This window comes from Enoplosus armatus, chromosome 8, assembly GCF_043641665.1.
Source record: "Enoplosus armatus isolate fEnoArm2 chromosome 8, fEnoArm2.hap1, whole genome shotgun sequence".
NCBI classification, from domain to species: domain Eukaryota; kingdom Metazoa; phylum Chordata; class Actinopteri; order Centrarchiformes; family Enoplosidae; genus Enoplosus; species Enoplosus armatus.
This window is the reverse complement of record NC_092187.1, coordinates 23442382-23456177: the sequence shown is the minus strand read 5'-3', so window position 1 is coordinate 23456177 and position 13796 is coordinate 23442382. Positions and strand designations below refer to the sequence as shown.

General features: G+C 41.3%; 1 protein-coding gene across 1 annotated transcript; it reads right to left on the bottom strand.

Annotated features, from left to right (window-relative positions):
• Nucleotides 1-6309: 6309 nt before the first annotated feature.
• hsd17b10 (hydroxysteroid (17-beta) dehydrogenase 10) lies at nucleotides 6310-10546 on the bottom strand. The gene is made up of 6 exons (XM_070910649.1): nucleotides 10510-10546; nucleotides 9140-9304; nucleotides 8059-8223; nucleotides 7841-7969; nucleotides 7646-7754; nucleotides 6310-6768 (listed from the first exon to the last, which is right to left on the bottom strand). The coding sequence occupies exons 1-6, from the start codon at nucleotides 10531-10533 to the stop codon at nucleotides 6578-6580; spliced, it is 783 nt and encodes a 260-aa protein (XP_070766750.1). The 5' UTR covers nucleotides 10534-10546; the 3' UTR covers nucleotides 6310-6577.
• Between the last annotated feature and the right edge of the window lie 3250 nt (nucleotides 10547-13796).

Sequence of the window (13796 nt, the reverse complement as noted above, 5' to 3'; positions counted from 1 at the left end):
TTGGTCTCTAGTCGTCTCTGAGTTTAAATGTAGTGTCTCTGTGTTTGCCGCCCACGCAGCTGTGGTAGGAAAGGCAGATGTTTCTGCTGATGCAGCCGGGGCGCTGGAGATGATTGACACCTTTGACCGGCCTGGTAAAGCTTTTTCTGCTGGTACCTATTCGGATGCCGGAACATTTGCAGATGGATGTGAGGATAAACCTATGAAGCGCATCCCCAAGGCCGGAGCGTACGCTGGTGCAGGAGTGGGCCTCGCTCGTGCTGAATGGAGCGTTTTTGATGCTGAGGCCAAAGGGCCCAACGCCAGCGCAGGAGCCACAGCCTCTCTGACATCAGGTGCCAAAGCCTTCGCCAAAGCAGAGTTGGCCAGTGCCTCAGCCTCTGCTGGTCCAGTGAAAGCTACAGTCGGTCTGGCTGTAGACACCGGAGTCGGCATCAGTCCGACACACGTCGAGGCAAAGGTGCTGGGAACAGGCTTCTCCCTCGGTCGTAAAATGGGTATTTCTCTGTTTGGGAATTCAATTGAATTTAATTTGTGGTAAACTGTGGCTTTGTGCCAATTACAGCTCTTGATAACTGTGTCTTGTGCCTTATATTCCAACAATGAAACCTCTTTTGCAGCATTTATAAATGAAACTTGCTCTGACATTTCCAAACTCCACTGAGATATATATCTTATGTCCAGTATTAATGAATGATTTCTCTGGATAACAGAGAGTGAACATAGTTTTACTCATGTGCAAAAATATGATTATTGTTTTTTGACTTATCCTGAATCGCCTCAATTGTTGAATTTCCTGCCAACAACTTCCTGTTCCACCTGCTGCCTTCTGCTCAACTGTACATTAAACTTCTCCAACACTCAAGCAAAGTTCACTTCTTATTGTCTGAATACATAACATGCAGGATGTTATGTAACTGTAACTTTGCCTCTGAGCACAGCTGATCCTCAGCAGCATGATGTTCAAAACAGGGTGGAGGCCTTTCATAAGAAGCAGTAAATGTTCACAGGATGAACTCAGTCTGCTGCAGACTTCGTTTGCATAGTGTCACATGGAGATATGGCTCAGGTCTGGCCTGAGTTACACCAGGAAGGATACAGAAATGGAAATGTGTAAGTTTCAATGCAAATAAACAAGACTTCTGCTTATGGTAAAACTATAATATGCAACAACTACACAAGGGGAATAATATGCTATATTATAACTAATAATACAAGAACAAGAATTACACGAATGATGAGCTATAGCTCAGAGGGAACCTTCCTACTGACGAACCCTCTGACTATGTATCCTGTTTTATAAACTGATGATATTTTTGTATGTGAAATCATAATTGGCAAAGTAATCAGACAAATGTGATGGAGTAAAAAAGTACAATATGGTGGAGCAGAAGTATAAAGTAAATGGAAATACGATGCAGAGACACACAGCTGACATGGTGACTAACAAACCACACAGGAACTGTTATCTCACTCTCCTGGAAGAGGAACGGCAAAGTTCATTAACTGGATCAAAGAACTGTGCAGAACTCCAACTCTTGAGCTCTCTGGAAAAGATTTGCCTGTTTGGCTTTGATATTGTCCCTCATACTGAAAGTGAAAGCAAAAGTATAACTTCAGAGAAACTTTAGGCTTTACAGTAAGTCTTTGTGTGTGTGTGTGTGTGTGTGTGTGTGTGTGTGTGTGTGTGTGTTTGTGTGTTTGTGTGTGTGTGTTTGTGTGTTTGTTTGTTTGTTTGTTTACAAAAGTCACTTTTTCTGGCTCGCTCCAGAAACATGTGCTCTCACTTAACATGAGAGTCTATGGGGCAGTTGGTTTGCATTCCCGTCACTTTGAGGCCGACGGGGGCAACTGTGTGAGTCCGTTTGATTCCATAGTTCCATCATACGAAAGAGCACGGATTTTCCCACAAGTAGATGTATAAATTATGGACATCGAGTGAACATTGTGGGCGTGAGAGCAAGTTTAAGAGAATTTTTTGAGACGTTTCTACTTTCCCTCGGCCCTCTAGCGATGACGTCACCCACTCTGGCTCTGAACATTCCGTGCAATACACACTAATGCAAAACTCTCAGAAGGGCTGAAAAAGTTTTCTTCAAACAAAGCTAAATATTTTGAAAAGTTTTGATGGGATTTGAAAGTTGAATAACACCAATAATGTGAGGAAGATGTGGAACGTTTTGATGTCTGAATGGAGTTTCTGACTGAAAGTATGGATGAGTAGCTAACAGTTGAAAAAACCTTGAAGATTTCCTCCACTCATTTCAATACGAACAATTTCCTGGAAAACCTTGAAGATTTTGAAAAGTATGAATGTTAGGAATGAGAAAAGTAATAGCCGGAATGTACTAATTGAGCTGCATATTTTGACGTTTGAATGACGTTTCTACATTTAAACATTTCGTAGAAGGACAAAGGTTGCTTTCGGCATTCACACCAGTTAGAAAGTAAACTTCACAAGCGATTCTTTGAGCTGTTCCTGTGGATATTTACCGATTCTGTGGTGCTGCCGAGGATCAGCTGTGCTCAGAGGAAAAGATATAGATCTTACTCTGCTACTGCATGCGGGGTGTTTTGTAAAGAAATACAGACAATAAGAAGTAAACTTTGCTTGAGTGTTTAATGTCAGCAAACAATGATAAAGCTGAGTGGAAGCCAGGAGGTGGAGAAAGACAAAACTTCACATTCATTCTCTACACATGAAATGAATTACGATACTAATAACCGCCAAGCTCCATTTAGTACAATCAGTCAGCTGGCACAACCTGCTCCCGCTGCTATCTCTGCCGCTTCAATGGAAGACTGAATTATATTTATCATTTTCTGTCAACAAGATCGATTTCATCTCTAAAGTATAGAGCTGTAAACCTGTTGCTGAGCAGCTCCTTCAAGTTGCTGAAGGGAATAATATTTTTGATAAATTTCAATGTGGTTTCTGCCAAAATCACAGTAGTGAAACTGCTCTGTTAAGAGTCCCGAATGGCGTCCTCCTGCAGGCTGATAGGGGGTAACACTCCATCTGGGTTTTACTTGATATAAGCGCTGTCTTTGATACCATTGATCATACCATCCTCATTCCTCCAACAGACTCAACAAACTGATCCGCAAGGCCAGTGACGTTGTGGTGTCAGAGAGGAGGATGCTGTCCAAGCTGCGGGGCATCTTGGACCTTCAGTGGGAGACTCGTTCCTCCCAAACGTACAACAGAGCGACACAGGAAATCATTGCTGCCTGAGTGTCAGACTGTTCAACTCCTCCCTCTGAGTGTCAGAAGAAACAGACCGGAAATCTGGACCTGCTTCTACACATACTACCTCATTATTATTTATTCTTTAAATATCAGTGCAATACATACATATATATATATATATATATATATATATATATATATATATATATATATATATATATATACACATACATATACATTGCTATTGTATATATTTTTTTACTTTTATTTTTCACTTACATATTGTAAATGTGTATATTTTTATTTTCTATTTCTGATCTTTTATATTGTGTACATACTTTTATTTCTAAATTTATGCAACTCTCTCTCTTGAATGGGAGCACCGGGACTGTATAATGAACCCTGCCTGGTGTTTTTTTGTATTTTCTGCCAGCCCCCTTGGAATTGTTTGCTTGTATGGGCTGCCTCTGTCTCTGGCTATCTCACTGCTGACTCATAGCACCCACCCTTCCTGTGAACCTTTGCTCTGAGCTATTTTCATACTTTCAGTTTCTTTTGCAGTTTGGTATTTATGCAGCCCACTGGGTGTAGTCCAGCAGTTAATCTGAGGGTACGCAGCATCTAACATCTCCTATACACCAAGAAACTTCATTCAGGTAAGAAATCCATCGTGTGAGATTTATTATGCAAACAAATGTGTACACGCTTTATGGTATGATTGGTGTAGAATATAAAATATAATGTGCTGAAGATCTTTTATTCCAAATGAGTTACCACCAGTTACCACAGAGAAACTCTAATCTGCTGCTGACATTTCCTCTTTTTCTTTCAGTTTCAGCTACTGAAGATGAGAGGTAGGGAAGACGGTCTTAGGACAATAATACTTTTTAAATACTTTTTTGTCAATCAAATAGAGTTTTTACTCCACTGGGCTGTTGGAGAGAAAATTTGTCATGAGATACAAGAAGACGTTATGTCCCTTCTACAAAGGCTGAGTCCTGGGTTCAATTGCGGCCCGGGGTCCTTTGCTTCATGTCGTCCCCTCTCTCTCTATCTCCCACCTTTCTCCTCTGTCACTATACATTAAAGGCAAAATGCCCCAAAAAAATAATCTTTAAAAAAAAAAAAGGAATTGTGGGTTTGACAGGTGAACAGGTGAAAATAAGGGACATGTGAACTTATATTTTAATATATGTTTCACCAATTAGAGAATACTGTCAGATGGTCTCATGTTGACTGATATCTGTTTGGTCTCTAGTCGTCTCTGAGTTTAAATGTAGTGTCTCTGTGTTTGCCGCCCACGCAGCTGTGGTAGGAAAGGCAGATGTTTCTGCTGATGCAGCCGGGGCGCTGGAGATGATTGACACCTTTGACCGGCCTGGTAAAGCTTTTTCTGCTGGTACCTATTCGGATGCCGGAACATTTGCAGATGGATGTGAGGATAAACCTATGAAGCGCATTCCCAAGGCCGGAGCGTACGCTGGTGCAGGAGTGGGCCTCGCTCGTGCTGAATGGAGCGTTTTTGATGCTGAGGCCAAAGGGCCCAACGCCAGCGCAGGAGCCACAGCCTCTCTGACATCAGGTGCCAAAGCCTTCGCCAAAGCAGAGTTGGCCAGTGCCTCAGCCTCTGCTGGTCCAGTGAAAGCTACAGTCGGTCTGGCTGTAGACACCGGAGTCGGCATCAGTCCGACACACGTCGAGGCAAAGGTGCTGGGAACAGGCTTCTCCTTCGGTCGTAAAATGGGTATTTCTCTGTTTGGGAATTCAATTGAATTTAATTTGTGGTGAACTGTGGCTTTGTGCCAATTACAGCTCTTGATAACTGTGCCTTATATTCCAACAATGAAACCTCTTTTGCAGCATTTATAAATGAAACTTGCTCTGACATTTCCAAACTCCACTGAGATATATATCTTATGTCCAGTATTAATGAATGATTTCTCTGCAGATAAAACATTTGAACTTGACATGTGATTTTTTAGTTTCTACTGCTTTAAGATAACAGAGTGAACATAGTTTTACTCATGTGCAAAAATATGATTATTGTTTTTTGACTTATCCTGAATCGCCTCAATTGTTGAATTTCCTGCCAACAACTTCCTGTTCCACCTGCTGCCTTCTGCTCAACTGTACATTAAACTTCTCCAACACTCAAGCAAAGTTCACTTCTTATTGTCTGAATACATAACATGCAGGATGTTATGTAACTGTAACTTTGCCTCTGAGCACAGCTGATCCTCAGCAGCATGATGTTCAAAACAGGGTGGAGGCCTTTCATAAGAAGCAGTAAATGTTCACAGGATGAACTCAGTCTGCTGCAGACTTCGTTTGCATAGTGTCACATGGAGATATGGCTCAGGTCTGGCCTGGGTTACACCAGGAAGGATACAGAAATGGAAATGTGTAAGTTTCAATGCAAATAAACAAGACTTCTGCTTATGGTAAAACTATAATATGCAACAACTACACAAGTGGAATAATATGCTATATTATAACTACTAATACAAGAACAAGAATTACACAAATGATGAGCTATAGCTCAGAGGGAACCTTCCTACTGACGAACCCTCTGACTATGTATCCTGTTTTATAAACTGATGATATTTTTGTATGTGAAATCATAATTGGCAAAGTAATCAGACAAATGTGATGGAGTAAAAAAGTACAATATGGTGGAGTAGAAGTATAAAGTAAATGGAAATACGATGCAGAGACACACAGCTGACATGGTGACTAACAAACCACACAGGAACTGTTATCTCACTCTCCTGGAAGAGGAACGGCAAAGTTCATTGACTGGATCAAAGAACTGTGCAGAACTCCAACTCTTGAGCTCTCTGGAAAAGATTTGCCTGTTTGGCTTTGATATTGTCCCTCATACTGAAAGTGAAAGGTCATTTGACCGGCTGAACTGTTACAGAAAGCAAAACTTCAGGGTTTTCCATTGAGGTGTGTTTAGGAAAAGGACTGAAACTTTGGGATTTAATGGACTAAAAGCAAGACTGAATTTTTCTAAAATGTAACTTGTGCGATCAGGATGATTTGAAAGATGCGGTGAGCACATACACATTCTACACTTTGGGGTTTTAAGTGAAAAAAAACAACCTTCCAAGAATAGATAATCAAACATATCTGAGGTTTATTATAATCTGGATTAGTTTACAAAACAACCGAAGTACTGCAATGCTCTGAATGAGTCTCATTTTTACACACTTTCTCTCTCACATTCACACACACTAAGATAAAATGGTGTTTGTGATCCATAGCAGTGTATGTTGACTGTATGCAGCTTTCTACAACATAAATACACCAGGCAGCCAGCCACACACACACACACACACACACACACACACACACACACACACACACACACACACACACACAGTCTCAGGGCTGCATGCGAATGGCTCCGTCCAGTCTGATGACCTCTCCATTAATCATGGGGTTCTCAGCCAGTGATGTCACCAGGTGGGCAAACTCAGCGGGGTCTCCCAGGCGTGAGGGGAAGGGCACCTGGCGGGCAAGAAAGGAGCGCACCTTCTCTGGAAGACCAGCCAGGAGGGGAGTGGAGAACAGACCTGGAGGAAGAGAGAGAGCAAATATTCAGATTTAGACAACAAGGAAACATTACATTCAAAATCCTACTTGAGTAAAAGTACAGATGTTATCAGCAACATATACTTAAAAGTATCAAGAGTAAAAGTACTTGGTCCCTGTGACTGAAATATTATTAGATTGTTAATCCATCACTGTTAGAGCAGCATTTTACTGTTGGAGCTACTCGAGGTGGAGCTGGTTTTAACTACTTTATATACAGTTAGCTGGTAGTCGCGTGGTTCCCAACCAAGGGGATGGGCCCCTCCAAGGATCACAAGGAACTTCTGAGGGGTCGTGAGATGATTAATGGGGAAAATAACAACATATTTGTATTTATTTTTGGTTGACTTTTCTCTAATCGTTTGTGAAATATTGGATAATGTGACCTCTTTGGGCCTCAGGCAGTACTAGGATGAATCTGCTGCTGAAAACAGTCCAACAAATGCACCTTTTATTCCTGTTTGAGTAAGTTTTGTTAAAGACTAACAGCATGAGTACATATTTGTACCTTGTTTTTAAAAAGGAACAGTTAGTTACAGTTAGCTTAGCATGAAGACGAAAAACAGGGGGAAACAGCTAGCCTGGCTCTAGCCACCTCTGAAGCTCACTAATTAATACTTATATCTCTTAATCCAAACAAAAACGAGTGTAAAACCAAAAGAATTGTGGTTTGACAATAACAATAAAATACAGAATATTGCCGGCCTCAACACGCATCTGTTGTTTCTGAGGCAACCTCCACAGAGGCCACCTTTAGGTGCTGCTGCCTGCACCTGTTTATGCAGCGACACATAAACACACGTTGGTCCTATCTGTATATTTTTTTTCATGTTACACCATTTAAGTATGTACACTAACCGGGTGCGATGGTGAGGACCCTGATGCCCATGGGCGCCAGATCTCTTGCGATGGGGAGGGTCATTCCTACGATGCCACCTTTAGAAGCTGAATACGCTGCTTGGCCGACCTGCAGAGAAGAAAAAGAAAAAAAAGTTGAGAAACAGAGCGACCACTTGGTTATTTTCTTTTATGGTTGTGTGTGTTTCAAATGACCTGTCCATCAAAGGCTGCCACGCTGGCTGTGTTAATGATGCAGCCTCTGTGTCCGTCTGCATCAGGCTCGTTCTTCCCCATCTCACCCACAGCGAGGCGAATCACATTAAAGGTTCCTGCAATGTTCACCTGCAGCAAACACACAAAGAACAGTCACACAGCTGCGACTGCCGTTTCTTTTTCTACTGTGTGTGTCCGCAGCCGTCTGTCAGTCGTACATTGATAACACGCTGGAAGTCCTCCAGGCTGTGAGGGAGGTCCTTCTTAAAGTTGTAGGTTTTAACGGCCACAGCGATGCCGGCACAATTAACTGCCAGGTCCAGCTTCCCAAACTTCTCTCTGGCCATGGACACCGCCGACTGTACGTCTGCCTCCGATGTGACCTAGGAAATGACAAGGCCTCTTTTAGCCACGGGACCCTTTTAGACATCACATTAACATGCGTCTTGGGTGATAAAATAGATATAACCAACCAATTTACGTGTGTAAATGCACTGAGGATAAAAAATGTTTTGGTCCATTTTGAATGCAAGCAGGGAATGAGAGAAAGGTCTGGTATAAATAATAAATAATGGGACAGCAGACGAACTTGGGAGGGACAACAGCCCTTCAGTAGAGATAGTGCTGGATGATGTGAGATTACACCTCCAGTTACAGCTGCAGCCCTGATATGTATTTTTATGCCTTTATACTTTAACTGACTTTTTGGCCACTTGGAGGCAGAAGAACAATCCATAAACACAACATTCACATGTCATCACTTTTAAAGTTGATATGGGAAAAGTGCTTAAACATCCAGCAGCTACAGAGCAACATTATTATTCATTTGGAGTCGTGTTTGTGTCCCCAGATAAATGTAAATCCAGTATTTACTCTGGTTTGGTTTCCACTAATCGCCTGAGGGAAACATCTGGCTCTTTAGCTGCTAAATGCTCTACTCACTAACTTTATCTGTCTGCCGTTTGGTGCGGAAGCAGGTAGTGTACAGTTTGACCTTGTTCTCTAAAAACAGCTTCCTGCTGCTGCTGCTGATTTTATATTCCTCGAAATGTAACTGAGTTCAAATTTAGCGTAATGCATTGAAGGATATGACGCAGGCTTCAATGTGTACAGGGACGAAACCACAACCTCTAAAACACTCATATCTCCCTGAGAAACTACAATTTTGATTTAAGAAATACAAACAAGACGACAAGGTCAACAGTCTGTTAAAGATTATTATCCCAGTCCCGACCTGCTTGCATATTTGTATGAGTGAACATGTTCAAATCTATTGTGTCTGGTGAGTTTTGGACTCACGTCTGCAGGAGCGAAGGCACAGCGATCCCCCAGACTGGCTGCCAGAGCCGGTCCATCAGAGGAGGGCAGGTCCAGGATCACAGCAGACGCTCCGTTCTGCACCAGACGCTCCACGGTGGCTCGGCCCAAACCGGACGCACCGCCCGTCACCAGGCCAACCATACCCTACACACATGGACAGGGACGGACCACGGGGAGGAGGGGAGGACAGGAAATAGGAAACACAAGAGAAACATTTTTAAAAAGGAAAAACAAAGGAATAAAACATGGGTCACTGTGAAAGACGGGTGAAAGGAGAAATCAAAACTGCTCTGATTAATTTCAATGCAGAGGCAAATAAGGAAACAAGGAAGATCCTCACCCATATGATGAGCTGGAAATGATGTCACTCAACAGAAAAATAATCAGCGACTACTCTGATTATTGATTTATCGTTTTAGTAGTTTTTCATGCAAACATGGCAAACATTCCCGCTCCACCTGAATTGTTAGGATTTGCTAGGATGTTAGGATGTCTCATGTGATGGCAAAATCAATGTCGTCGGGTTTCAGTCTGATGATGTCACCGTGGGCTTTAGGAAATTGTGATGGGCATTTTTACATTTCATTTCATAATCAATACTGAAAATAAGTGAGTTACAGCCCTAATTGTCTGTAAGAAGAGTTCAACTGTAATGTATGCTGTTTTCAATGGAACTACTTTTTTATAGAAGATATAGTCCCCATGGAAACGGACAGTGAGCTCTGTGGATAATACACAGCAACTCATACATAAATAAAACAAAAAATACACAAAACTCACATGTGAAATACCCAGAACTGTTTTAACTGTGGCAGAACATCTTGCGTTCATGTAGGACCCCATCGCTCAGAGTAAGAAGCTGGTCGAGAAAATAGGTTTTCAAGGCCTTTAAAGGTGTGAAAGCAGCTTCCATTCTTCTCCATTGTATTAGGCAGATATTTCAGAGACGGATACCTCAAGACCTGGGCGATTAAAGCCAAAACTATCTGCAAGGCCAGAATGCAATAAATGCAAGTGACAAACCGCATTATCTTTTTGTGAATTACCTGGACTAACACTTTAAATAAAATGTCTCCAACTCTCCAATGTCAGTGCAACCGAGAGGCCAGAGGTTAGCAAACACACTGCTGAGGGCGCTGTGTCCACTCATTGATTCCCAGCATGTTAGCTAACGTACACAACGCAACTTCTGAACTACAAGGAAAGCAAGAAGGAAAGCAGGAAGAAGAAAACGCGCATACATCCCAACACGCGCTTGTTAAAAGTTTAACACAACGAACTCTTTCAGGGTAATTCATGTAGGTGATGCTGCGTGCAGCGCGGACATATTTATCGTTTTCTTCCCTCACCTTGACGCATCGAATGTTCGCCATGTTTGTTCGGCCAGAGACGTCACACCAAAGATCGTGTATGTGACAGAGGCGTCACGTCGTCGTCTTATTCTTCTTGATTTTTGGCGGTTGCCAAACAACAAAATGGCGCATTACCGCCACCAGCTGGGACGGAGTGTGCAGCAGGAGCACTTTAAGCCACTAACATTAATAATATATATTAATTAATTAAAATAACCAAGAACTCAACACTATCACATCCTCTCAATCAGATTTGTTCTCCTCTCCTCTAATTATAATAAGAGACGGTTAAGATTCATCTCCTGAACTTCTTTGCAAAATAGTCCTGCTTTCAGAGCCTTTCTTAGTTAAAAGTATTTTCAGAAATGACTCCGTCTTCAGTAAAATGGTCCCTGTCAGTGCTTTCCTATTATACCTGATGTTTCTGGATTAATATTACTACTGCATTAATGTGTGTGTTGCATTTTGCTGCTGTAGATGTTTGAGGCTGCGCTAATTCTAACTGCTTTATATACTGTTGGGTAGACATCCTGGTCACTGCACTGTTTGTTATTTATCTTATTTCTATTCTTATTTTACCTTTTATATTCTACATATTTGTTGTCAAAACAATAGCACCTTGAGATCACGGCAAATTCCTTCTAATGTATGTTACTTGGCAATAAACAGTTTCTGATTCTGAAAGGACAAACCATAAATTCTTGCTGTGCTCCACGATTGATGAGTGGCATCCGAAATACAAGCAGTGTGGGAGCTCTTCAATTTTTTCCTCCTCTTTGATCAGAGCGTCGATAATGCTGAACAGAAAACCATCTAAGTCCCGCCCACTCTGTTCTGATTTGACCAATCGCTGAGCGTTTCAGGGAACGCCCCCTCCGTGTTTCCACTGATTTGCAGAATGAGTAGGAGGGAGGTTGTCCAATCACAGCAGCTCTGCAGCTCACCAAGGTCAGTTCAGGCAACCAACTGATGCTTCCTCAGTTTGAACTGAGATGCTGATGCTTCAGGAGGTTATAAGTGTTCAATTTATTTACAAAATTGGAGGTAGGTAATTAAGGTAATTGTTGAAAGCTTGTTCATTTTTTTCTCAGTTATTATAGAATAGTTAAAATAAATGGGCTGAAGCTTGACACACTGACAGATTTTATCCCAACATATTTGATTCTTACAGTCACAAGTCCTTCATTTGACTCAGACTGAAAGATCACAAAATAAATGTCTAAATATGACATAACAGAGCATATAAACAACAGTTATTAGAGATGTGTGCTTTATTTTAAAGTGAATGCAAAAATACAGCATTTAAAATATCCAATTCTCTGATATTTTTACAATCAAATTAAGTCTACAACTATACCAGATTACAATAAAATGAATCAGGATTTCACCTACTTTCAAGGTGAATGGAGAAGGGAAATAAAAATTAAAGCAGTACTTTTTTATTATTCTCATTATCAGTTAATGTGACATTTCTTTTCTTGATGAAGCAATTGGTCTTTTGGTCCAACCAACAGTTTAAAACCCAAAGATATTTAGTTTAAAGCTGCTAAGATTACTAAATCTACAGAAAATTGTCAACTATTTTGATAATCAATTAATAGTTTCAGTCAGAGACTCCAGCCATTCTCTGGTTGCAGCTTGCAGCAATGTGAGGACCTACTGCTTTTTTTTAAATAAATGACTGTAAACTGAATATCTTTGGGTTTCAGACTGTTGGACGGACAAAACAAGACATCAGAAGGAGTCACGCTGGGCTCTGGTTAGCAGAATTTCTCTCTCTCTGTCATTTTGCAGACCAAACAATTAGATTAATCAATGGTAAAAATAACCGTTAGTTGCAGCCCCAACTTAGTTTAATATCACAGAGGACAGAGCAGCACATACTCACATCGGAGAAGCTGGAGCCAGTACATTTGTGCCATCTTTCTGTCAATCGAGAATGCTCTAATACATTTTTTACAAAAAAACGAATCATGCAATACACACTTTCTACAAAAGGTCTAATCATTTACTAGCTTAGCCAAGACCTACATTAGCTGTCAAAATGGTAAATGATGTACATATCTGCACACACTGCAGAAGCTGGAACTTGTGCATTATGCTGCCACATTGTGGAAGGCAGTAAGTTGTATAGTTGTATCTCCAAAATAGGGGTTGCAATATCCAAACCCCACAACAACACAACTTACTACCTCACCACAGCACAGCTACAGACACATCTGCCCCGGCACACCAAACATAGTAACCTAAATGTGTCCCATGCTACAGTATATCTGAATCTTAACTTTAAAAAGGTGTACAATTGAGCTGTAATTTTAATGAGCTACAACGTCAAGAATTCTGTATTTTCATATATCTTTTTCAGAAATTTTACATGTTTGCAGCAAGAGATTCTCCTTCTATGGCAGAAAAACTGAAGTTTAAGTAATGGCAAGACTGAATATCACAAGACATACATCACAAGACTGGTGTCCAAATAGTCAACAGCCAGGGACACACCAGGACAGCAAGATACAGAATATAACCAGCAAAATGAATCCAATGCTCATGATGTAAATTTGGAGCACTGTTGGTCACCAATGGCAACAGAGGCTTCAGTCACCGTGGCAACTGAACGCAAGATATGGATAGGCTGGCAGTCTCCGTCATGTAGGTGATGGTTTGGTTGCCGTGAGAAAGACAGTAGGCTGTATAGTTATCTCCCAGATCTGGTGTGATCCTAAAACTATACAAACTACTACCTCATCCCACAGCTCCCCTTCTTCACTGTAGTCCAAATCATTGATATCTTTACTCCTACCTTTCTGCACAACAGCGAATAAATGTGACCCTGTTATCTTGCTCATTTGTGCCAAGTATGTGGTGACACATATCTGACAAGAACAGGAGTGAAAGAATAAAGATGTGAGAGAACAGAAGAGGGGACCAATCCTGAGAAAATGATGTAGCCTACGTCTCAAGAGGCGTCCTGTCCTTGAGGAGGGTCTCCAGTGCCAAACGAGTACCTAGGGAACAAGAAGTAACATACTATAAAAGGAACAGGACATGACGAACTGGCTTCACCACCAACGCAAATCAGACTAACCGCTAACATTTTCTGCTGATAGCTAGTATCAGGTGAGGCTAACAGGCTAAACTGGGCACCATCTCAGCCTTTCAAGCTAGTTACCATTAGCTACTAGGTTTAGGCAAATGAGCCCTTGTTGACATTACGACGGTGTCTATTGTATGAGTAAGAACGAAAACTAGCTGCTGTTGTTGCAACGTAGTTAATTTAGCTTTTA

Excerpts from the sequence above, each read along its gene's own strand:
- hsd17b10 (XM_070910649.1), bottom strand. The coding sequence starts at position 10,533 with ATGGCGAACATTCGATGCGTCAAG. Across the intron at positions 8,224-9,139 it reads GTGCCTTCGCTCCTGCAGAC|GTCACATCGGAGGCAGACGT; the intron begins GTGAGTCCAAAA and ends GTCATTTCCTAG. Across the intron at positions 7,970-8,058 it reads ACTTCCAGCGTGTTATCAAT|GTGAACATTGCAGGAACCTT; the intron begins GTACGACTGACA and ends TGTTTGCTGCAG.